The 26,089-nt window shown below is 38.6% G+C and overlaps 1 protein-coding gene across 1 annotated transcript in view; it reads right to left on the bottom strand.

Moving 5' to 3' along the window:
* LOC107200274 (probable acyl-CoA dehydrogenase 6) overlaps positions 1 to 26,089 on the bottom strand; it is a 74,120-nt gene that overhangs the window by 20,441 nt on the left and 27,590 nt on the right. The window contains exons 3-4 of the mRNA XM_015618546.3: positions 9,418 to 9,547; positions 4,766 to 4,872 (exon numbers count right to left, since the gene is read on the bottom strand). Of these exons, the coding sequence (XP_015474032.1) occupies positions 4,766 to 4,872; positions 9,418 to 9,547 (237 nt within the window). The remainder of the gene's footprint in view (positions 1 to 4,765; positions 4,873 to 9,417; positions 9,548 to 26,089) is intronic.

Genomic DNA, 26,089 nt, shown 5'->3' with positions numbered 1-26,089 from the left:
AGGTATGAAATAAGGAAGTATGGGATATAGCTATGGCTAAAGGAATGTACCAGCTGATAATGATGAACAGCAAGGGAAAGAGATAGTAATCATGTGGATAAAACCAGCAGACACGGAGGAATTCACCCAATGAAAGGACTGTGGCAAATCTGTCCAAGGGACTTGATATGAAATCTGTATAATAATGAATGCCAAGAAGCTTAAGTAATCTAAAGTACTGGCACTCATAAGACATGGACACAGACATTGGACACTCATATACATGGAGACTAAATAATAAATTAAGGACACACAAGAGCTGGAATAAGAAATATGACTGTACTGAAATGGCGTGACAAGGACTGGAGCGTACACAGTGATTTACATCATACGTCCCTTTGCTGTGGAATAGCTACTGAAGAGATTAGATAGAAGTCCCAGAGAAGGTCTGCAAAGGAACAATGAGCACTGTGATGTTACCACAAATGTAAATAGTTCTTGCAGGCATGGCGTCACAGCGGTCTAACCACCCAAATACAGATTAAAGAACAAATGCCTTACTAATGAGAATGTTCAAATACTCCAGATTCAATTGTTCACAGTTTGCTTCAAACACTTGAGAAACAACTATTTTAAATGGTCTTGTGAAGAATTGATTCTCTTTAATTAGAAGAAAGATGATCAAATGAATACATAAGTTTTATGTTTAAAATACAGCAGGCTTTGAAAACCTACTTAACAATTTACTATGGCCAAGTAGACTCAAGAATATGGCTATGAAGATAATTTGGAATATTTGACTATTTATTTTGCCTGATAGAGGATAACTCTGGGAAAAGGCTACTTCATTGGGTACTCCATAACTCATTTTTGCAGGCCCACACCACTGACCCTCACAACCTCTTACACAGCATGCTCTGAGGCAGAGGTGAATGATACAGCTGGTGCCATATAAGCAACCAGGGCTTGTCATATCACTGCTCAAATCACAGGTACTGGAGCCTTAATTTTCTTCTCCACTGCACTCGAGTCCAGCCATGCATCTAAATAGATTTGACTGAAGCTAAGGTTAGCTTCAACTTTTAAGGTCAGTACTACAGTCAAAGATAGGCAACACACATCCTTAAAGTCAAATATGAAGAACACATATCTGAAAGTTACACCATCAGCACAGGAAAGAAACCCAAAACCCAAAACTTTAAAAAATTGCTTCAAGTCTAAATGAATGAAGAATCACTTAAAAATCCAGAAAATTACTTGCAGGAAATGAACCATCATGAAAGTAAGTTACAATTTGGAGGTCAGAAGATACGTACTGGTTGAACAGGTTGAACTAAGTTAAATCTTGCAGATGAAAACAAACAAAATCAAAGGAGATTGTGGTGGAAAACAAAACTGTTTCAGCCACATCAATGAAAAGATGGTGTCCTGTGGTGACTGGAAAAAAAATGAGGCATATAGAGGATACTTAAAAAAAATAAGTATTTCACAGGAGATTACAGACAGATTTACAGTATGGTTGACAAAGCAAAGCACCTATAAGAAAGTCTGTAAAAAAACTGAAATCGGTGAAAACAGAAGTTGCTATTTTTGGCAATCTGAACAGCTTCAAAATACATTTGGAAAGAAAAGATAATTAAATTTACCCATGGGTCAGTAAATTTGGGTTGATTTAAACCCAGCCTCATTTATTATGAAATTGGATTTTCTAGAGAAAAATCCTGTTGGATCCAAGGAAGTTAAACTGACACTACTAGGCTACTATGAGTTAAAATTTGAAAAGATAAGTATTAGAACAAAAGTGAAAATGTGCACAAGGAACTTGGCAAAGCAGAAATTGCATTGGGTTACATTAAAAGAGGAAGTTCTGGTGTGCAGGGAGAGTACTAGTTAAGCCCCTCCTTGGATATCAGCCTCTGGAAAAAAACTACTGAATATTTACATTAATGATCTTTAAGAGGACAGGAATACACTAATTAAATTTGTTTGTGACACAAAACTGGGAGACATCACAAAAACAGACAGTATGAAGTATGGCCCAGCAGAGAGGAATGATCTTGAGTTTTCAAATTCAACATGGCAAGTACAAGTACTCAGACACAAAGTAGTAAAAGTGATTGCTAAATCCTGCAATGTTTCAATAGCAAACTGGTAATGAAAATGATCCACAATTATAGGATTCTCAAGTCTGGAAGCTGTTGTGTAACAGAGTTGTTAGAGTAATACTTCTATTAGGGTTGGAAACGTATTTGTGGCATTATAGACACCATGTGTAATTCTGGGGGTTTATGCTCAGAAAAGACAACTTCAATCCAGAAAAGCAGAAAGGCTGGACTCCACTGAGACAAAATGAAGCAAGATATTTATGTTGAAGAGGTAGATGTGACCAGTGTTACTAGCTGCAGATACCTGGACATTGCTTGAAGAAAGTAGACATGTTTTCCATTATGTGTTCTTATATATCCCCCCAGACTACATTCTATAAATTGTGGAATCAGAGTGAGATCAAATGAGACAATATCATTCAAACTGACACAAATGTTTATGCTTTGTAGTACCAGAATCCTGAAATTAAAGACCAACCTGTCTGTTCTGTACCAACTGTACTGCTCTGTTTTTCTCCTCAAGCCAACTCTGTGCTAGTTTTGGTGCACATGGTCACTACTATGGACAATATAGAACTACACTTGAAAGCAGACTGGTGTTCCTTCAGATCTACATTAATTTTGTATTAGACTAATATACACAGTCCTTTTTGCTCTGTTGAATTCTGAATAAATTAGTTTGAGGCACATTTCAGTTCTCATGTAAATACTGTTTTTGTCTTCTGTGCTCATATCACCTTCAGTAATTTCAGAAATGCAGGGAAAAATGTTAGAGATACCTTATTCTTTGTCATTCTTTAGTTTAAAATGCAGAAACACATCCCCAGCCTTCACATGTGAACAGTTGCTATGTTCTTTTACTTAGGGAGACAAACATCCCAACAGCATGAGCAACAAAAGGAAGCACCAAGTGCAGTTTCACACAGCTCAGTCCACTTTACAGCTGGGCCATCTGGAGATGCTGCAAATGGTGCAAGTCAGAACAAAAGCTATTGTTGCTCACACCTAAATAGTTTGCTTAATTGACCTTCAGAAGCACTGTAAACTGGATTTGGCAGGGATCAAATCTTCCAGGACAGGGGAAAAAATATTTTCATTTCATCCTGCAGTGTGTCTCCAAGCTGCAGCATAGATTCATCAGATAATCCTCTTTGATTCCCAATTAGTTTTTAACTGCATTAATCTAAGTGTATCATACCACTTTAACTAGATGATAAATAAGATGCTGCTGAAGGAATATTTATGTTACTTATTATCTGGAACACTGCATCAAAAAAATTAAATTCCTATTTAGAGTTTTCTGATAATTATCTAATTAAACAAGAGAGGTATTTATTAAAATAAATGATGTTGTATTTCTTACATTAGCAAAAATCAAATTTATAATTACTTTAAAAAGTAAGCTATTAAGTAATATTAAAAGATTTATTATTCACATCTTAATAATACTTAAATTACAAGTGATAATGTTAATTTAAATAATATTGAAATTTATTATTTGTATATTTATTATTTATAACTATTAAGTATTATTATAAGTACTGTTTAATAAACAAGTCTACTAAAATTATGGAATTTTTCTTATGAACAAATTCAATTAACCCAGAAAGGAAAACAGCATTAGATTATGCAGGAAGATTTAATCCCATTATTTCATTATCCACATTAACATTCTTGAAATCTACCTGCTTCACCCTTGCTCGAGCACTATCTATTTGCCTTGGAAAACAACAGAAGTTTAGTCATGGAGATGCATACAGGATTCCTCAGATAAAAAATGTCTGTCATGCTTGGCAAGTTTGTCTGCAGGAAGATGTCTCAGTAATTTGCAAGAACACTCTGTCCAACAACTAAACCTCTAGAAGTGGCCACTTATCATTCCCTTTTCTGTGAAGTCCATGATTCATCATCAGAGGAGACATATTTTCTTTTTGTATCTGTTTTGATTTAATTTTTCAAATTTTCTACTGCCTCAGGCACTTCAGAATAATAGTTTCATTTGTCCTGGTTTCTAAACACATTCTTCCACTAAACCAAGAAAAACAGCTGCATGCAAAGTAACTAAATCATAAAGATGATATACTTGACATTGCAAGTTCTTCATTAGATCTAAATAAAGCACTCATGAGTTGAGAGACATTTTTGCTTCACAGGAATGGCAGAAGAGGCTGAGGTGAGGTAAGGATGAGCAAGAGGAAATCATTGTGAAAGTGATGCTGTCACTGTCAGAACAGAGTGGCTCTGTAGCTTGCTCCGTTCACTGGAGAGGTCTTTGTCAGGGCACTCCAAGTTCTAGTACAGCTGAACAGGTTATGTTCCCTCTCATGTACACCTAGAGTTGCATGACTGACAGTGGCAGTGCAGCTGATGAGGTGCTGGAGTGCTCCTGACAGTGGAGAGCCTGGACAGAGCAGAACACTAGAAGAATAAAAACTGCATTAATCTGTTGTGCTCAGCCTATACAAGGTTACTCCATTCATTCACCTGACAAATATGTTTAATTGCTTTTGGATGCATGAGAAGTGTGTGTTTTGTTCCTGGAATGTTACTTTTTGCCCTCACCACACCAGACTTCCCTTCCTTTTGTTTCTTACAAGGCAAAGTGAAGATTCAGGAAAAATAGATTCTTTCCATTAAAAGATCAGGCTGTCTAAAACTGGCAGTTTGCTAGGTTTACTTACTTGCAACATCTGACCCAGCACCAGCTTCACTGATACCCAAGCAAGCCACAAAATCACCAGCTATAGTTGGTACAAGGAACTGTTTTTTCAACTCATGAGAACCAAACCTGCAACAATATAATGAAAAAGATAGGATATTAAAATATTATTAAGATAAATTTTATTCAGAAATTAGTTGCAAATTTTGTTCTAAACACACAGTGATCAGTTTTCCTATGACTAAGTAAAAACTGTCCCAGAGACAAAAGATAGAATAGATACCCTCCAAAGATGTGATTCAGAGTCTTCACCAGAAGTGCAGTCACAATTATTTCAAAGAAGTTTTAAAAAGTATTCAGGCATCTTACTCCCACAGAAACATGTGGTCTAGATGCCCAGGATCTATCTTTATGACTCTTGCTTTAAAAGTTCCAGATCTAAATAAAGATAACCCCTGAGGATTCCCCTCAATGTTCCTCTACCACTGCAGCCAGCCAGGATGGAGGACCTGCTCTCTGTTTACCTTCTGACTTTTGCACCATCTTTTTGCCAGGTTTTAGTGGTGACTGAAAACTTTTGACATGTGATGGCCACCATCTGCAAACACCTGTATTTAAATTATTTACGTTTCACATCTGCATTTAAATCACAGTAAAATCCATTAATGCTTCTTCTCAGCTGTTCTTTTATCTCCACAAAAATAAAAAGGGAAACAGAAAACTGTTGATGGTATTTCTACACAAAAATTTCACATGGCTGTATTTAAATTCAGTTAAAAGTCAGATGGTATTTTCCCATTGTTTAGAATATTGTATCCATTCAAAATATGCTACATCTCATTTCATGCTTGATTTTTTTCTAATCTACATTCACTTGATTGGCTTGATTTTTTTCTAAGTAACATTCACTGATTTCCTCTTGCAGTGTGAATGGTGAATTCATGGTCTAGTTCTTGAACCTTTCTTGTGTGACTGAAAAACTCCTTGGGTCATGAAATATCTCATGTGTCCAGGAATCCATAAATTCAATAAATTCAATTCCTCCTCAGCCTCCTCTTTGTTGAGAGGTTTCTAAGGTCATCATCACCACTTGCCTCCTTAGGCTTGCTTCTAAAATATTGTCCCAGTACTTCCAAAGGGGTGGTGCCATTCAAGCTAAGACTGAGTCATCCCCTCCAACCCACCCTGATACAAAGGACATGGGACAGCCAGAGAACAGGCTGGGATCTGGCAGACACTTCCCTGTGGTGCACACAAGGAGCTCAATTCCTAGTCCTGTCCCTGCTGAAAAATCACAGCAGCAATCCCAAATAAATACAAGAAGCAAGTTTGGAGTGCCTACTCCTTCCTCTAGCATACTGGAAGTTCCCATGTCTGTTAGGCAGCACACTTTGTTTTTTAATTTTCTATGGGGCAAGATCAAATGTGGATAGCTTCACATTCATTTGTCAAAAAAACCTCAAAAAATCCCAACCAACAACATGAAAAATCAGATTATGAGAGGAGATAGTGGTGATTATTGGCAATGCCTTCTGATGCTTGAAACTTTGGTAACCTTTAGCATTTCAACAGAGGATTTTTCACAGCAAGAGCTTTGCTTAGAATAATATTTTTGTTTTGATCTTTCTTTGTTTTGAGTTCCAGAAAACAGTTCAGTTCTTTCCAAAAATGTGGCTATAAATGATGTTATTTTGCAACAAAAAAAGTGTTGGGCAACACTATCTTCAGAAGATGGTGGGTCTCTGTGCCTTGCAGGAGACAGCTAGCTTCTTGTTCAGCTGCTAGCTTTTGTGTTAGAAATACGTCACTTCTGTAAAATTCTACCCCTCTTACAGGCATCCCTTAAAAATCTCAGGTTTGAACAAATGCAACACATTCCCAGTTTAACAGCTCCAGAATTAGAAAACTGTTTTCAAGAGTTCGTGCTCTGGCTCAAGACAGACTGGACCATATCGGCTTTCTGGCTGGGGCCATACCCCAGAGGAGAGTTTCCCATGAGATTAACTGTGCAGCCTTAGCATCACTATGAAATACATTTCTATGCATTTGCCTATCCACACACACACACAAGTGTACAATGAATCTACTTGATCCTGTGTAACACACAAGTCCCAAGTGTGAGCTTCTGACACACTGACTTGCATGAAAGTGGTTCATCCTTTCTTGCTCCATACTTTGTAACTAACATTAGTGGAATGCCATGAAAACAAAGCTAAATTTCCAGTGCTATACAATCTTGTAATTAGAGGGTAAAAAGAAAGTAAAACCATGGTAAAATACAGATGTAACACTTCTGTGATCCACACAGTTTTGTTTATATGTTCTAATTGTCAGCTGCAGATTCTCTCTTTATAGCAAACAATAAATCAGATAAGAAAACTTACTTTTTTGATAATAATTCCCAGGGGTTAATAAGGGTGGAGAAAGAATCAGTGATGAAATAGCAAAGCATTCTCTTCCTAGTAAATAACCATCATTATCCTTACTATTTGCCTATAAACAACAGGAAAAAAATATAAAAAGGTAAAGTTCACTGCCTACTGCTGAGATAAGCAGCTCCAAACTGATCTGGTATCACTACATATGTGATACCCTACAGGTTTGTCTATAAACTCTGGGAAATGCATATCATTCACTGCCTCAGCTAGGAGTTGCTTTCTCCACTCTATTTGTAAGTGCAAGTATTATATCTGAATGCATTTGAAAGACCTGACAGAAAGTTGACTGTACCATCCAAAGTCAGATCACTGCTGACAAATCATTTTGCATTTAGTTCTTAAATTTAGAAAGTCCTACTGCTTCACCCTAAGTGAAGGATTCTGGGAATGATAGGAATCACATTCAAGGAGTTAGTTTGTAGGTACACTCAGTACGTGCTGGATGAATGCTGAACAAAGCCCAAAGTTATGAAAGCCAACAAAGAGCTACAGAGGCTTTTTTAGGGGTTGATGGTTGATTCCCACATTATTGGTTGTGACCATCAATATATTGACTTGTGCAATAATGCACAGTCAAGATGCAAAACATGGCTTATCTCTACAACCATGTTTAGAATCCCCACAGCACACAGATGGTTTTAAAGAAACCATCCAGGACATGGGTGCCCCTTGAATCCACAACCCAGGACAAGCAGTTGGCCCTCCCATATACAGCATGAGGAAAAGATGCATGCAGGCAAAATCTCCTGTAGCAACCAGCTTTCTCTTTTCATTACCAAGTTTCACTTTGACATGTGTGTGGGGGGCATTATACTGTATAAAGAGCCAGTGGAATTGGTTCAGCAGTGGAGGAAAAATTGAATAATGCAGATACAAATTAACAGATTTCATCAAGTTAACAACAATTTCACTCTTATTTTCCAAGAACTTCCACTGTAGGATTTCACTAGCATAAATATACATAAATTCCCTGTTTTGATAGAGCAGAACAGAGTAAAAGAAGGCTAAAAAACTGCAAAGGAACAAAATCCCATTTTCTTTTAACCACAGAGTTTCTTTAACCCCCTGAATAAAAGGCTGTCATGGGGGCAAGACAGTACTGTCTGAAGTCTTTTAAAATACTATTCTTATTCTCAGTTGGTCTATAGCTAAGCCGCTGTTGCAACAGACATACTGAACTCCATGCACTTAGCAAGCTTTTGGTGTATTACATACAGGAGAAAAAACTTTATGAAAAATTTGCTGTAGATGAGACTTCAAAAGTCACACATGCAGCAGGATAAGAAGATGTCAAGGGAATAGAGCTTATATTCCAGACTCTACAGCAGATCTGCAGGCATTTTCATTCATACTGGGAAAAAAAATCAACAAGCCCCTGAAAATTACCAAAAAATCCCTAAAATGTTCTTCTGAGTATAACTTCCTTTCTTGTATATCTGTTTAGTGCAGAGGAATTCCTGATTGCAACATATTTATTAGAATTTTATTCCCACCCTTATATTCCAAATTTTAGGTCCAGGGGCAAACTGGTCTACCAGCCAGTTGCCCCACTTTAGTTTTAAGAACTGCTGTTATGACAGAATATCTGCGAAACTACTGCATGAAGAAGTTGGTAACTGTCACTTTTACTGAGGGAGGATAAAACCCCAACAAATCAGATTAAAATGATTCAGGAGTCTGAATGATAGTAAGTGATTAAAATGGGAACACTGACATAGTTGATGAGGAAAAGAAAAATGATTCATTGTCTAGAATGGGTGTATTTAGGAGGCATGATATATGTGCGACAACTTTAGGGCTGACCCCTTGCAAAGCTGGAAAAAGAGCAAGTAAATTATAAAGCAGAATTAGATTGATCCTAATCATTACAACTAAATGCATCCTTAGTATTACTTAATTACTTAGTATTCCAGACCTGGGATATAAGAAAGAAGACAAACATGAACAAATTGGATTCTGGAATTAATTTTTTTTTAATTGGTTGTGACACCAAGATTCTGTGTTTGTAAACATATCATCTACTACTCAGCAAGGTTTATGTTTTAACATATAATTAATATAGATCTAGCATAAAAAAAAAAAAAAGAAAAATAATTTTCTCCCCTAAACAAACTGTCTGAGAGAAGTAGAGAGTAGTTTCTTTCCTCAGGCATTACTGAATAGCAATCTACACAGTATTGTTTTTTCTACTCATGACAGTCGGGTTTTAGGCTAAACCAAACTTTCTGAAAATTACCTTGTAAGAGCAGGGGTAGCCATGCTAGCTTGCACTCCAATAGCCATGGGAATTCCTCCACAATGGATATTTCCCAGCTCTTCTGCCACTGCAATATTGTAGGAGAAGTCCAAACCCATTCCGCCATATTCTGAGGAAAAAAAACAAATCTGTGATTCTCATGTTCTAGACTGACATAAGCAACAAGAAAAACAACAAGGTGTTGCTACTGCAAGGATCTGCCAACTGCAATTTAACTGCTAATTTTTAAGTATTTGACAATTACCTTCCTTTTCAAAAAAGCAATACCACATTATTCTCTAAAATATTGAGAACTGAATTGAGAACGACACCTGCTTTAATTATCTACGTGTACATCACCTCTGAGTATCCTAAGAAGCCTCACTACTTTTACTGGAAACAGCAGGAAGAAGAGACATGCTGTTGAAAATGATACCAGAAGGCAAAATTATTCTTTCCAACAGCACAGTCATATGAACAAATCACACCACAAGGTAATAAGTGCTTTTATTTCCCCATGATAACACCTGACACCCGCTCTCATCACACAATGCAATCATCCTTCTCAGACACAGAAGTCAAGTCAGCACGGAGTGTGACCACATGCAGTTGTGTTTCTGTTCTAAATTACTGCTGTAGCTCAAATTTCATGTTAGACACAACTGCAGTACTGAACACGCTCATCCCATACCCTGGCACCTGCTCTGTGCAGTGATTAAAGCACCCTTGGTACGCAGGGAGCTGACAACCTGGGGTGCTGGCCTGCTGCCAGCACAACCCAATTCTCCCCCCTCACATTCCAATCTGCAAATTCAATTAAAGAAGAAATTATTCTTCACCTCATTCCCATGCCCAGTGCTGATAAACCCACTACATAGTGAAGCAAAGAAAAAGGCTACATTGCTATGATGGATGAGGTAATTTTAAGCTGTATTAAATAGCTTATAGTCCAAAGGAAATATGGTGAGAAAGTGAAGGTTAAGGTTACTACTTGACGTCATTAGTTGGCTGAGCAGCTTTGATTAGATAATGTTGCCTCTTTTTTTATTTTTTTAACTCCTTTGAAGACCAGCTAAGAAAATTTCAAATAAATAGATAAAAAACCTCACTCCTCACACACACAATAAGGGGCAGATGACCCTCTTCTGTTTTCACTTGCTGACCTCAAACATTAAGTACACCCTTTCACTGACCTGCTCTGAAGTTTTCAAAAAACACCATTAAATAAAGGTCAAAACACCACAGTGCATACAAACATGGGGCTTTGCATGCTATCATCTGTTTCCTAAACCCACAGAAACTATCTTTGTGCATCCTTTCTCTGCTGAAAGGGAAACACAATAGGAAAGACTAAGCATAAAGTTTGGTTTCCAAAAAACTTTTCTCCTTAGGTCATACTGAATAGTCCAGACTGTCAGAATTAAAAATGGCTACTTTTCCAAACTTCTGCTTTAAAAAAATGTTTCTTAAAAATATACACAAAATTAAAGTCCCTACTGGGAGCTTAAGCAGTACAATGAAACAACAGCAATATGGAAATGTATTTAACATAACATATAATCTAATTTTCTTACCTCTACACAGCCCCTATCAATAAATAAATGCTCTGAGGAGATTTAAGGGAAGTGTGTGCATGTAAAGGCAAGACTATTTAAAGATATCTGGCATGAAAGACATTTTGCTAATTTGGTACAGATCTATAGCAGAATTATAATAGATAACCTCAGTTTTGTTACCTCACAAATCCTTTTACATAAATTCTTTTTTTTTTTTTTTTTAAATTTTAAATCAGTTAATACTTTTACTGCCAAACTACTGTTATTACTGATTTTATCTTCAGTTTTGTCTACCAGGAAGTTATATTCCCATTTTTCACTTAAATTTCCCAGATCAAAATCTTAGGTTCTTGACCTATCCTAAGTAACTTCCCAGGAGGAATGTTATGCACAAAACTGACCCAAAGAAAGGCTACTTAACCAAGTACACAGCTTAGAGACATTTTTGTCCATACCCCAACCCATTGTATATTACCACATAAGAGACTCTTCTTGCTCTCATTTAAGATAAATTGCTAAGCAGTACACTTTAAAAACAAAATACTGCAAAAGGCCAACTTTTAAAGGGATAACAATGAAAGAATTTCTGACCAAAGAGATCAAAGGAGTAGAATGAAACTTTGGGAACTGGAGGTGGAGAGGGAAGCCCTGCCAGGCAAAGAGATGATAAAATCACAAGATTTTATAATCTGGGGATAGATAACACAAGAGACAGCCACAGATGCAGGCAGGAAGGGCAGAAGCAAACCACTAATCAGACCACACCTAAGCCTTCATCAGTTCTGTTCCAGGAGCCAAGAAGCTAAAGTTGTCTGGAGAAATGTGAGTGATTTGATAGACAGTGATAGGGAATGTCTTTCTGAGCCTTGATCAAGGTGGAGATTTAGTCTGTGCTGTTATATCCCTGTTTATCCAGGCAATTCAGGCTGTGGCTAAGCACAGTTGTGTCCCATCTCTTTGGAGAACTGGCCTCCATAGCAAGCCAGGCTGCCAGTGGTGTCACACACAGCATTAGCAGACAGTGCTGGCTACAAGCACCAAAGAAATTTCCTTTCTTCCTCAGTTTCTAGTGGCAGCCTGGTGCTCAGACCACTGCCAGCACTCCAGCCAGAGATTCTGGGGCTGATCCATGCACATTTGCCTGCATATCATTGGACTCAGCTCTTAATCAGAGATAAAACCACCAAGCCATTCTTATTTCCATCTCTCATTCATGATTTTGTTTGGTTGATCCTAGAAAGATCACAGTCCCCTTCAGTACTTGCTCTCTCATAGATACTACTTCATCCAAAACTTTCAAGACAGGTAAGGACTTATTCTGCTAACCAAACTTTTGGTATCACTCATGATCCAGTAGCCCTTTGAAATGGGAAAATGTGGATTGGCTTCTCATTACTTTTCAAGCACTCATGGTTAGCAGTACAAGTACAATCCCAAGAGCAATTAACAACACAAAATGTGTGTTCCTGCAAAACTCCGTCTGCGTTCTGTATTCTATATTTGGTATTCTGTAATATTCTGTACTGTATTCTGTATTCTGCTCCTTCTTGCTCCCCAATTCATGACAGTTGCCACCACAGAAACCAAATTTACTGAGACAAAAAAGGTGATTGTGTCTGTCTGGGACTGTTCTAGATTAAGACAGATCTACCCTGTAAAATAGAGAAACATCTCACACAGGATAAAAACTCTCCTATAACACCACCACAAAATACCACTGAGCAGATAAATACTGCCACTAAGCAGATAAATGCACCACACCGACCTGGCCTCGGCTAGGGACAGCATGGACACATTTAAAAAGGGTTCAAAGCTGTATAGGACACTTCAAAAATTCAGAGCATTATATTCTAAATCACCAAGCTGCCAACAGCCACACTTGCTACCCTCTGATTTCTAAAACATCCCTCAAAAATTTCTAAGTTTTCTTCATTTTATAAGTGGTTATGCAGACTCACCCAGTGACACTGAGTTAGTAATCACATCTGCATAATACCTTGAACTCAGAAGGTTATCAGAGCTCTAAAAACAATATCACACAAACCCCCAAAATTCTGTACAAACAATGTTATGGAGAAGGAAAAACTAAGCTGCCAGTACAATAGAATAAAATGTCCACATGGCAATGTAAGAAGCATTAACACTGTAAAAGATGCAGAAGCCAAAAAAGAAAAGAGGAAAAAGAAGATCCAAAGTGCACACAGTCCCAGGCACCTGCTATTGCATCAGCTCCAAGTCAGTGAAAAACTTTCAGCAATCCCCAGTCATAGACTCCTCAGTTGTGTTTTGCCTGGTGTTAAATGGAGCTTATTTGCCCTCCACTCAGCTCTGATCCAACATCTGTTCCAAAGAAATTGAAGTTTAATCGAAATAGTTTGACCACCTTATAGCTTTTTCTTTAAGGTTAAAGAGCACAGATCTCAATTATTGTACATTTGAAAATGTCAGTCAAACTAAATGCCACAGCATAAAGTAAATGAAATAAACAGCAAACACATAGAAAAATGAAGTCAAGAAGTATAAAGGCTGAATTATCACCCTTTCTGAGCTTCAGTGGAAAAGCCATCTTACTTCTCATCGGGCTTCTCTTTGGGCAAGCTCATAAACAAATCACAGAATGCATTTCAATAATACAACCTTTGCAACCTGCCTGCTGCTTGATATCAGTCAGCCAGCAACAACTGCCAGCCTCCTTACCTACATCGAACACGCGCATTGCTGCCAGCTTTTGCACAGTCTCCTGCTCTGAGCTTTGCTTGCGGATACTCAAGGAAATTCTCTGAGTCAGATGCACCCAGCAGTGAATGCTGGTCCTCTCCAGTTCAAAGGTGGCCACCCTTCTGATGATCAGGCCACCACTGCATCAAATCCTTCAACACTGTGTGTGTCCACTGCAGTCCTCCTGACATAAGTGTAAGTCAGCCCTCAGGGGCACCGAAATCCATCATCATCATCTGCAAGCCCCATGTAAAGTGTGCTCTTCCTCCCAAGGAAATGTCTGAAAAGCTGCTCAGCTATCTGAAATGTATTTGTTTATGTTGAACAGACGATGGTTAGTCCCACACCTGTATAAGGAGGGAGCTGGTATGTCACCCTCATGTGCTGCTGGTGCTTCTGTTCAGCTCATCCTCTCACATGAACTGCCACAAACTCCTACAAAAAGTTTACATTACTCTGCATCACAGCAGATTTTCTTCCAGTAGGATCTTATATGTGAATGCACAAATAGATATTATAAGGGATATACAGTAATGTACAGACATTCAACCATCCGTAGGTCACCAGGGAAAGAAAATGGAAATTGACTTATCAACGAGTAACCAACAGAGATATCCCAAAGAACATCCCCCAGTTTAAGCACAACAGAGAGAAGAGGTACATTTGTAAGGAATTTTTAAAAACTGGATGAAAAGGAGTCAGTTTTGTAGCAGTCTATGAGCAAAAAGCAGACTTACTGCTTTCATTTCTTTAAGGCATCCAATTATTTTCATTTCTTTAAGGTATCAGGATATACAGCCAATACTAAAAACATCATCCTATTTCTTCTGAGTTCCAAATAAATACATAATTAATCTGAGAAGCAATACTAACTGATTTAAGGATTACAGATTTATTACATTTGCTACTTATTAAAATTTCTATGCTAAGATTTAATACAAAGGCTAAATATTTATCAGCTGAAATCTATGTTTAATTTTCTTCCCAGCAAGATCTTTTATTCCAGTCCAAGCTAATAAATAACTTGTTGGAAATTCACATTTGTCTGATATGAAAAGCTTTAGACACTTAATATGTCACACCCAAAGACATAAATTTTACTAGATCACACTTTTCAAAAATTGCAATCTACAAATGGAATTATAAATTGAGAAGTGAAATTTTGGGCATGGGGGGAGAAACTTGAAAAATGTTAATTTTCAATAACTTTAAAAAAAAAAAAAGGATTTCAGCATGTGTGCAGTGAGTATTGAAATAAACTTTGGACATGCCCTGGAGCTAGCCTGGCCAGCACAGGGGTTTTAGTTCAGTGGCACCAAACTTGCAACAGAAGTGCACTGCAGGAGGTTTCCACAGGAATTTCTGACCAGCACAGACTGAAAGGACTAAATGAATTTCCAGTGGCTGACTTCTTAAGTCCTTGAGATGATGGGTCAGATACTGAGAAAAATGTAACATGCCATCCTAGAATGCCTGCCACATTGCAGGTCAGCATGGTCCCAGCACAGCCACAGACAACAGATTATTAAAGAGACATCTATCAAGTAATGCTGCAGCTAGAAGTACACCCCTCTGTCACCAGGTAATTTCCATGTTTACAAATTCTCTTCAGCTGGCATGCTGCCACAGTGTGGGCAGGGCTGGGACCACCAGTTCCACAGCTCCTTGTCTCCAGCAGCTCCCAACCACTCACTCTGCAGATGGGACAGCCCATTGTGCTGCTGCAGCATCTCCAGAGGTTTCAGTTCCCAAGTACAGCAGAAACCTTTTCCCCAACTTCATCATTACACAGAACCATAAAGAATGAGAAAGCCCACACCAAAGACATCAATTCATGCTCAGCTCTCACCCTGTGTTTAAAATAGTTGAGGAAAGGACAAATATACTGTTCATTGAATACTGAACACTCTAAATTAGCAATAAGGTTTAAGACCATGCTATACATCATTGAAACCAAACCAACCAACCAACCAAACAAAAAAACCCGATGAAATTAAAGAAGAGAGGAGGGAGTGAGATAAGTTTTTCGGTCTGGAAAAGATCATAGCATCTTCTAGGCTACAGCCTCATCACTTCAAGTGAGGTGACATAAGTAAAACATTAATTAATGCGTATCTTCTATCTCAAAAAAAAGCCCAACACAAAATAAAAGTGAAAAAAAGAGCTTATTTATTTTGCTCTCATTTATGCAAACATTGTATAACAGTAATGACTGAGCTTCTATTTTTCTTACACCACCAAGCATCAATAAAGAAGTTTTTTTTGTTCGAAATCCATCTCACATTTTGGGTAATCCTGTTTTCTAAATTTTGGAGAAGCACTGATAAAGTACGGACTGAGAGCAATTAACTAAAGAAAGACATGAAAAATGCAGCAATACAAATTCACTTAAATAGAAAGCTAAAAGACAGACCTGAGCAATTACATTTTCAAACCAAACCATTCCACTATTTTCTGCATTTTAAGGAGGTTTACATTAAAGACTAGACACATATTCCTGTTGCACAGATTTTTCTTACGTGTTAGAAGTATTGCCATGGAAAGAAACAGAAAAAACACACAAAAAAACCTCCAACCTTTTACCATTTTAGGGAAATTGCTGTTTGGGAGCTCTGCTGCTGCAGACTGAGGTCACCCACACTAATGTTTTACCCCTGGAAAATGCCTTCCACTTGTGATTTAATTGCAACTCACTCTGTGAGATTTGGCTTCCTCCTGACTCTGTGTTGGAGTGGTTAGTGCTGCTGGAGTTTTGTTTAATCTTGCCCTGAAGTTGAAAAGATGTGTGCAGCTTGTCAGCTTCCAGAAAAGTTTAGGCTAAAACTTTAAGCAAAAGAGAAGAACTACCAAGATCTACTGTGTTGGAATGAAGCAATATAAGAAACTGGTTACTCTTATTTGAAGATGAATATGTTTTACAATCAAACAACAAACCTTGATATGATTTTTGTTTGTTTTCCATCTCTCAGTGTATCCTTCCATGCCAACTTTCCAGAGCTAAGATGTGCCTTCAGACCAATCCCATTCTCTGGTTTGTGTTTTCCATTCTAACCTGGGGTGAAACTGCTTCCTAATTTGTTCCTCAATGAAAGGTCTTTATCAGCTTTGGGTACTACGCTTCACTCAGTCCTGCTTCCTAAGCTAATAAAGATTTATCTTTTTTATCCCATATTCAGGATGATGTTGGAATATCTTAGCAAGATGAATGGGCATTATTGATCTGATTGTTTTGTTGATTGCAAACACAGAAAAGATGGAAGAATCCAACCCAAATTCATAGAGATTTTACAGCTGGATCAGGAGACCTCTTTGTTTAGCCTGCCAGCAATGGAGAATGTGCTGCAACAAGGTTATATAAAAGCTAATCATATTGGAATTTAATTATTCCTAATGTTTCCCTGTTGACTGACTTTATTGTTTTTTTTTTTAACTGACCTCTAGCTAAGTTTCTTAACTGCTGTCAACAATAGCCACAGTGTTGTGCTCTGCCAATTGCTAAGCAAAAATCTCTCAGCTCCCTACACTGCCTTGCTGCCTCTCCATTTCTTGATGGTCAGATTTCACTTAGAGATACAAGGCACTACCTGCTATCAGGCCTTTCCTGCTGGGGAAGAGAGGGGACAAACAGTTGTACTTCTTAGCTTTCATTTATCCATTAATCTACCTTCATTTTCTTGTCTCCTTGCATAAGCACAGAAGCATTTTATATGTCTTCAAAATAAATGGCCAGTGAGGCAATAAAGCCCTGGTACTGTACTATGAACTTTCTTTTAAAATACCTTACTACTTACTGAAAAGATGAAAATTTTTCCCCTTAATGATGACAGCAGCTTTTACAGAACTAGTAGAAGACATGGAGAAGGATGGTGTGGAAGAACAAAGTAATTTAGAAATAGTGAATTGACTGCAATTTACTATTGTGATGTTTTTGGTCTCTATGACAAAGTAGATGCTGCAAGATAATTAACATAAGTATAATGAGTAAGTCTCTTGCTACACAAGTTATGGGATTTTATCACAGTCTCGAAGAAGCCAAAGGAGAAAAAAAAACAACAGCCCTGAAACTGAGAATAGCATAATTAATTAACAAGGAACACAATAGAGGAACAATTTCAGGGAAGCGCATGTAAAGGAAGGTGGACATCTGGAGAGAGTGATGCTCACCATTGCAAAAAACAAAGGAGAAGGAAGTTTAAGAATAAAAGTATTTTATTTTTAAACTTAATTCAATGAAGCAAGGGGTGGAAGGAAATATCAACCCTCACAACCAACTTTGTACATGCTTTAACTGGAGATTCCTCCTGGAAAAAGCAAACAGTAAGAAAAAGCTTCTTTGGAGACAGGTAGAGACTGTAGGAATATCCCATCTCCACTGCTCACAGGAACTCAGCCTTAACAGACTAAGGTTTTTTATTGCCATCTCATAATCATGTCTGGTATAAGAGTGGCTTCCATGGAAATGGGAATGTAAGGACAACTAACAGCTAGGTGAGGGCTCACAGCTCCACAGAGACTTCAGCCCCAACCAGATAAAGCTAAAGGTTTGTGACTGACCAGCTGGGACTCTCATTTTCCTGATCCCACTGTGAGGACTGGTTTGCAGATACCAGACTATCCCTAAGTATGAACCACTGCCCCATCTGCAAGCAGAAATCAGCAGCAGAAGAATTTCTGACCCCTGGAGCAGCCATGGCCATCACACTGTGGTGCTGCCAGCAGCTCTGCTGTTACTCCAGCCTAAGCATAATTTGTCTCTTGCTGTTTGTTTCCCCATTCCTCAGCCACACAGTCACAACTGCCTGAAGCAACAGAAGAGTTACCAAATAACCAGTACTAAAAAGTGGCAGATTGTTTTAAATTATACCACAGTGTACTTCACTGGATTTTCCATCTCCCTGCACAACACAGTGAGTCCTCACTTTAAATTATTAGAAGGATACTTTATAAAATCAATTTGTAAAATTTACACCAGCTTTTTAAGAGTCTTTGTGGCAGGAAAAAAAAACTTTAAAACTCCTTTTTTTCTAATTCTAATGGATACTCCTCACACTCTTTAAAAAGTGTCACCAATCCCAACAGGGCTGGTCTGAATAATGCAAAACCAAACTAGATGCATGAAAAACCTCCTGTCCCGTATCCAAACTCTACATAGGAGTTTCATATTTGTCTGTTTAATGCTCTGTCTGGGTCTTTTACATGACAAAATAACAAAAGACATGAACAAAATCACACCAGTTTTGGTGGTTTGTTCCCCAAAATTTGCTTTAGAAGTCTTTCCATGGCATACACTCTCTAACCTCAATGTGACTTAACAAGCTGTCTAGAGCGAGCAGCATGAAAACTGAAGACTGATGGTTTTCTTACTTATCTTTTTCTTTTTACAGTTGAGATTGTTTTCTCATTAGCATGATAAATGACTTAACATTTTTCACTACTTTCAGTGGTGACATAAACCAAGTTTATTTTACACAGAAACAGAGCAAAACTTTCTTATAAAATAAATATGTGATTGAAATGTGTATAGCAAATAATTTGCAAAAAGAAATGGTCTTTTTGCCTGTTTGCTAATATACAAGGAACTTAGAAATATGCATGAAATTGTTTAATAAACACTTTTTCTGAACAAATGTATGGAGATTCTGAAGACAAACTGCCTATTAGCAATACCAACCTGATTTTTTTTCATTACTCATACTCTTGCACTGTTCATTTATATCTGTCTTATCTATAAAGATGCTCTTAATGATGATTAAAGACTTGAGAACATGAAAAAGAAAGCCAAGAGCCTCTACAGAAGTTCCCAGAAGACTGAGTCCCAGCTGCATATCTTGCACATCAATACAACTGGTATGTCTCCACCAGTAAGGTTTCCAACTTTTTGGTGAAAAGTGATAATCTCTGAATTCCACTTGTTGGCAGTTTTTCAGCCTGTATTTCTCTTCTTTTTGTCCACTGTCCTAAACAGGTCCTCATTTGCTTGTTTATGCCAGACACATTGCAATCACGTCTCTAATCACTCCATAGCTCAACTAGAGAGCTCTTAAAATGGTCCTACAGATCAATCCTTTGAGCTTTCTTAATTTCTTTCTTGACCTCATTAGTTTGCCAAAAACTTTGAGGCCAAGACATGCCCAGCTAATAGCTTCCATTCCAAATCTGTTCTCAGATTAGTAAAATATGCAGTTAATTTAGTTTTTGTCCTTAGAGCTGTAGATGAAAATTCCCTGAAACACAAAAAAGATTGATTCCCTCTGTTTTGAGCTTTCACTGGTAATTACAGTGATGACCTCTGCAACACAAGTGGTAAACAGATGCAGAAAGAAAAGCAGCCTTGTAGCAAAGAGAAAAAATAAAACATATTTTTAAAATAAGGAACGGGATCAAATTCTGCTCAAACATAAAGGATAACTGCAAAATCCTGACAGCAGAACATGGTTCAGTGCTGCTTACTGAACTTAGGTCTTTTACTGGCAGAAGCAGTCCAGCACCACAGTGAAGTTATTCCAACAGTCAAACAAGAAGACCTCTCAAAAATGTCTTTCTAGCAGATGAACAGATGGTTAAAAAAAGTAAATCAAGATCACAGACCAAATTAAAATAGATAAAATAAATTACGTGTCTCTAGCAGCATATAAAATGGTAATTTTTCAGTATTTTGTATTTGGGAAAAACAAAAGAATCATAGGAAACTAAGGTGAGTTAAAAAATTAAAAACAGATCTAAGTTTATTTTTTTTTAATTATTGCCAGTAGACATGGTATGTGCTAGTAAAAGGGCTCTGTTGTTTCTACAGTTTTTAAAAAAGTAACCACAGCTTTCCTAGCCATTAATGTATACTGCATTAACATTAAAAATTATTAACATATAGATAACAGACTAAAAGACACCTTACTTAAGAATATTCTCAATTGCTACTTGGGATTTAGAGCAACCAAGTGCAAGGAGATGAAATTTTCACCCAAGTAAGTCATCTTCCTGTCATCCAAACATGAAGGGTGACAGAAACTGCAGTCACCCTTGCTACTACAGACTCAAGTTGTTCAGTCTGCAGCTCCTCATGAATATTCTCATGAAAAACAGACACACTTCATCTCCCATGTGTTTCAGGAGAGAGAGCTGCCTCTTTCATTCCCTCCTGCAATGGGAGGTGGGAGACAAACCTGAAAGCAGGCACAGTTTTGATGTTAGTGCAAAGAACGAACACTGAAAATCTCTGTGCATGACTGCGATTTACAGCAGCTGAGGGTCTCAAAATGCAGGGCACCTGCAGCAGCTTGTCTGGAATGCCTATGGCCACTGCATCAGGAGCAGTTGTAAACACACAGAAATAAATCTTGCTAGTGTTTTCCTATCACTTACTGCTGTACTTCCTTTAATAAGGCAGAAGTGGGGCTCATGCTGCCATTTGAACAAATGATGGACAGGAAAGTCTAATTCCCACTTTGCTGCGTGGCCAGACCCCACAGCTGCACAGTGGTTTCTCAGACAGGCTCTCTCCTCTGCCATGCACATCTTTTGCTGCCTGGCAGGGTTGCAGGTCTGTGGAAAAACAATCAGCTGGTCAGGATTTGCACAGCACACCGCAGCAATGCTTCTATGCCTGCAAATCCACTGCTAACAAGTCACCTACAGCCACTCAGAAAGATGCAAGACTAAAGTCTCAGGTGAGAACCAAGGTACCAGCAGGGAAAATGGACAGCATTGTTTTGGAAAATTTAAAAAAAGAAGCATAATTTTCCTTTTTATTCTTCTAAGAGTGAGATCTAAGCCTCTGTGTCTTTACTGAAGTAACAAAGAGACTCAGGTGTATATTCCTTACGACAACTTGAGACTTCCTAAGAAATGTTTACACAAAACCACAAGAGTTACAAAGCACGAGCAAGGTTCCTCACTTCAATCAAACTGGCAAGTTTACAAATTTCGGTATGATACATTTATTGCAAGCTTACAGTAATACCCATCTGCCCAGAAGCAGGAATGGAAAACTTAAGAGTTTGTAATGCTTCATTGAAATTTCACATGCTGATTAACAAATGAGCATCTCCAGCTAGCAGTATGTCTACTTCAGGACACTGAAACTCTGAAAAACAAGATCTCCTGCACAGACTCCCATATCTGTAAATCCAGCCAGGAAAGAGCCTCAGATAAATACGATGTTCCACAACCAATACAATTATTTCACCCTTAAAAGTTATGGCAAAATAAAAATTACTCATTACTTTAAAGACTGGAAAGTACATTTCTGGATGATGCTCTTTGCCATGTGGCTTAGTTTTAGATAGTCCTGAGAGGGGCAGGGAGCTGAACCTTATGATACTTGTGGGTCCCTTCCAACTCGAGATGTGTCAGGACACACAAATGCACACATAAACATATGTACCATGAGACACACACATGGTATGCACATAGCCACACCAGCAACACATCTTGCTGCTCTGACTCATGGTTCAGACAACATGACTGAACACTCCTGCTTGGGGCTGACCTGCTTCTCCTTGCAGGACAAATGCCAAGCACAACATTGAGATTGTTATGCCACTCCCCTCTTCCTTCTTTCAAAGGACAAAAGGGGTACAGAGAAAGCTGGAGAGATTTGCCTAAGTCTGTTCAGCCACACCTGAGATTCGGCCTTGATATAAAACTGCACCCAGTGCAGTTTCTTTCACATGGACTGATCTCCTGCCATTCCTACATCTGCAGTCCTGGGTAATTAATAGTCAGAGAATTGGTCTAATTAGTTTCAAATTAAATCTTTTAAAAACTCACTGAGAATTACAGTGACTAAGCCATGCTAATTAAATATTGAAGGAATAAGTGAAAATAAGCATCAGGAGAGGTGTCTCTGTGCCCCACTCCCAATGCACAAAGGATTTAAGGGCATTTACTAGAACTCATTAATTGGATCTGTGAGCTTCTGCTTGACCCCTGATTTTTCTTCAACATATTAAGGCTGTGTAAAATATGTATAAATGCATGAATATGCAAAGCAGAGCTACTGAAAATGGATTTATAAAGATTTTCTTAGAAAAGCCAAACCAGCGAAGTCTTTGATAATATATCCAAAAGAAAAAAAAAAAAAAAATGCACTCAACAATAATAATGTATCATCTCAAACAGAAACACACTCTATTACCAGCATGCAAAATATATATAAAAAAGCACTCTTGCAAAAACAGCATAGTAATTCTTGTCACAGATACCTGAATATATGCAACATTACATTAGCCCACAAGTGTAGAGAAAGGAAAAATTAATCAGGTGGGTAACCTGACAACAAACAGAGAAAGAGTGAGGGTAAATACCTCAGTGAAAGTAGAAGATGGAATGGAATTTTTTTCTATAAATATTTATGGCATCAGTGATGATCACCACTTTGCCTGGTGACCCAGCAAACAAAAAATAATTAGACTGTGGTATTTTTTACCATCATGTAGAGGGCAATCCTGTCTGAGCTCCAGGTGCTCTGCTCCTCCTGTTCCATGCTCAGGCTTTCAGCACCAGCTCCCCACTCCAGGCCCTCGGGAAAAGGGCTGGGGTGTAGCAGGCAAGCAGCTCTAAATGTGGCTGCCCCAGCTGGGCCAAGGGAGTGGACAGCTTCAGCTCACACATTTCTTTTCTTGGTGGCACACATTCTTGTCTCTCTCCTCTCACTCCTTAAGGACTTTCTCAGACACTCAGGAACTGGTTATCTTTGGGACCTCAAATAAATCTTTGTAATATCCCGAAGTATTAAAGGAAACTGAGCACTTAATAAAGCAAGAGTTTTTTTTAGGAAACCAACCCAAACCACATCACAGCTTCATAAAAACAGCTTTCAGTTTCCCTCCCCCCCGCTTCCAAAGACTACTGCTGCAGACCAGGTAGCATTGGTGTTATTTCATCACAGGTATCCCTCTGCCCAACCTTTAAAAACTGTTCTGGATAAGAAAGGGGGCATGGTGACATCTTCCCATCCCCTGGGTGACACCTCCATGAGCGGCTCAAGGAGCTGCCCGTGGCTGCAGGGAGGCTGCATTAGACAGCTGCTGCCCTTTAATCCAGGCCCTATTAAAGTCAGTGAGGATGCTGCCTTTAAAATCAGTGCAAGCAGCCCTTGCCACCTGTCTCATCACTCCCTTGCTCTGCCTTGCAACAGTGTAATCATTCTGGAGACAGAGCAGGTCTGCAGCAGACACACCTAAGGCACACTGACTGATCTGGCTGCATGGTTCCAGGTAGCTTGAAGGCTTTATTAGAAACCAACAAGGAAAGATGTTCTATGGAGGCAAGCAAAGAGGAAGCATATTTATCACAACATTTCCTTTCTCTCAATATGAGCTGTTTTCAAAAAACTAAAATTGCAAATATGTCCCCAGTTGTCATTGATGTTCAGGAGAGCCAAAACCCAGTAACTAGCACTCAGCCATTTTATTGCACAGAGGTTATTTAAAGAAAGGTGATATTTGCCCCACAGCTGCTAAAAAGCCACAGGCAAGCAACAGGAACACTATATTCAATTATCCAAGTCTCTGCCAGCAGCCCAAGTGTTGAAAATACCATTGCAAGAAGAAGATACATGTTGACATACGGTTTTAACATAGGATAAATTTAAAAACAATCTTGACTATAATCCCTCCAGTTTCATCCTTTGCAGATGACACACATCTCACACACACAAAAAAAAAGAGCAATGCTTTGGTTGTGCATTGATCAGCTTCACAAACACGGTGAGTTCAAAGCCTATGTGGATATTTTCATCTGGCCCTGTGCTTTAGAATGACTTCATATCATGGAGCTATTTTTCACTCTAAATGATGCCCTGATTGGTTCCAATTTGTTAAAATTGCAGATGACCATTAAAAATGCATTTGTGGCATTCTTCAGATTCTCCAGAGTCAGCTGAAATAAACCACCCCTGCCAAATGGTTTCACAGCCAGATACCTGAACAGCAAGAACATTTTCTATGTTTTTAAAACATTCCCTTTTTTTCCTGAAATTTACCACTCTCACAACAACAGCAAAAAAAAAACCCAAACAAACAGCCTTGACTCAAAAACATCACAGACAAGAGTGGGAAGGGTGGTTGAAAGCTGAGCAGGGATGTTGGGAGGTGCTGGAGGTAAACACTTCTCCACAAGGTTCATCTGTTGGGATCTTTCAAGTCTTGGACTACAGTAACTCCCTCAGGATTTTCTGAGAACAAGCACAAACCATCCTGATCAGGAATCTCCTGTCTCCCACATTCATCACAGCTACCTAGACTCACACATTTAGAGTTCATTTCCTGGCTCTGCTCCAGACTTTGCCATATCTGCATTTCAGTTCCCAGCTGTGAAGCCTGGCTCCAGGTGGGCACCCATCATCCACTCAGCATCATGGACCTGGTTACACTGGTGGCCCACAGATACAAGCAAAAAGAATTATGACCATGTCAGGGTTTTCATCTCACTGTAATAACCCTGTAGCTCTTGGAGCAGGTGGTGTTTTTTTTGGTTTTTAAACCAAATTTGGCAAAAATAAGCTGTCATAATTAGAGATAAAAAGGAAACATGTAAGGGCTTGTACAGCTCCAAAGCCAGGGATAATTGCAAAACACAAGTCTTACCTCATCACTGACTATGTCACATTTTGCAACTTTAGCCACAGACAAATCAGTGCCTATGTTATGATTTTTTTCCTCTTACTTTCTGCCTAATTTTCTTATTTATTTTTTTTAAGCAAGACATCAAATAGATTACACTCCTTTTCTTTGCAAGCTTTTTTTGTTTACATTTGCATGCCTGTGAAATGAACTATGTAGAATCATAGCATGTTTTGGCTTTACCTTTAAATGTCATCTAGTTCAACCCCTCCTGTGCTGAGCATAAACTCCTTCAGCAAGATCAGACCTCTGTCTAACCTGAGCTTGAATGTTTCCACGGAAGGACATCTACCACCTCTCTGAGCAACCTGTTCCAAAGCTTCAGCACCTTGATTGTAAAAGATGTTTGCCTCACATCTAATCTGAATCTACCCTCTTTAAATGTGAAACCATTATCCCTGTACTATTGCTACAGGCCTTGCTAAAGAGCTTGTCCCCAGCTTTCTTACAAGCTCCCTTAAGGTACTGAAAGACGGCAACGAGAAGATGGCAACAAGAAGGTTCTCCTCATAGGAGAGGTGCTCTGTCCTTCTGATCATCTTTATGTCCCTCCTCTGGACTCACTCCAACAGGCTCAAACCTTTCCTGTGCTGAGGACCCCAGAGCTGGATGCAGCACTGCAGGTGGGGTCTCACAAGGGCAGAGGAGAGGGGGACAATCACCTCCCTTGACCTGCTGGCCACACTCCTTTCTCTGCAGCCCAGGATACTTTTGGCTTCCTGGGCTATGAGTGTACATTTGCCAGGTCATATCAAACTTTTCATCCACAAGCACCCC

Source organism: Parus major, chromosome 2, assembly GCF_001522545.3.
Source record: "Parus major isolate Abel chromosome 2, Parus_major1.1, whole genome shotgun sequence".
NCBI lineage: Eukaryota > Metazoa > Chordata > Aves > Passeriformes > Paridae > Parus > Parus major.
The sequence above is the reverse complement of the archived record's forward strand: the minus strand, read 5'-3'. Positions and strand labels throughout refer to the sequence as shown.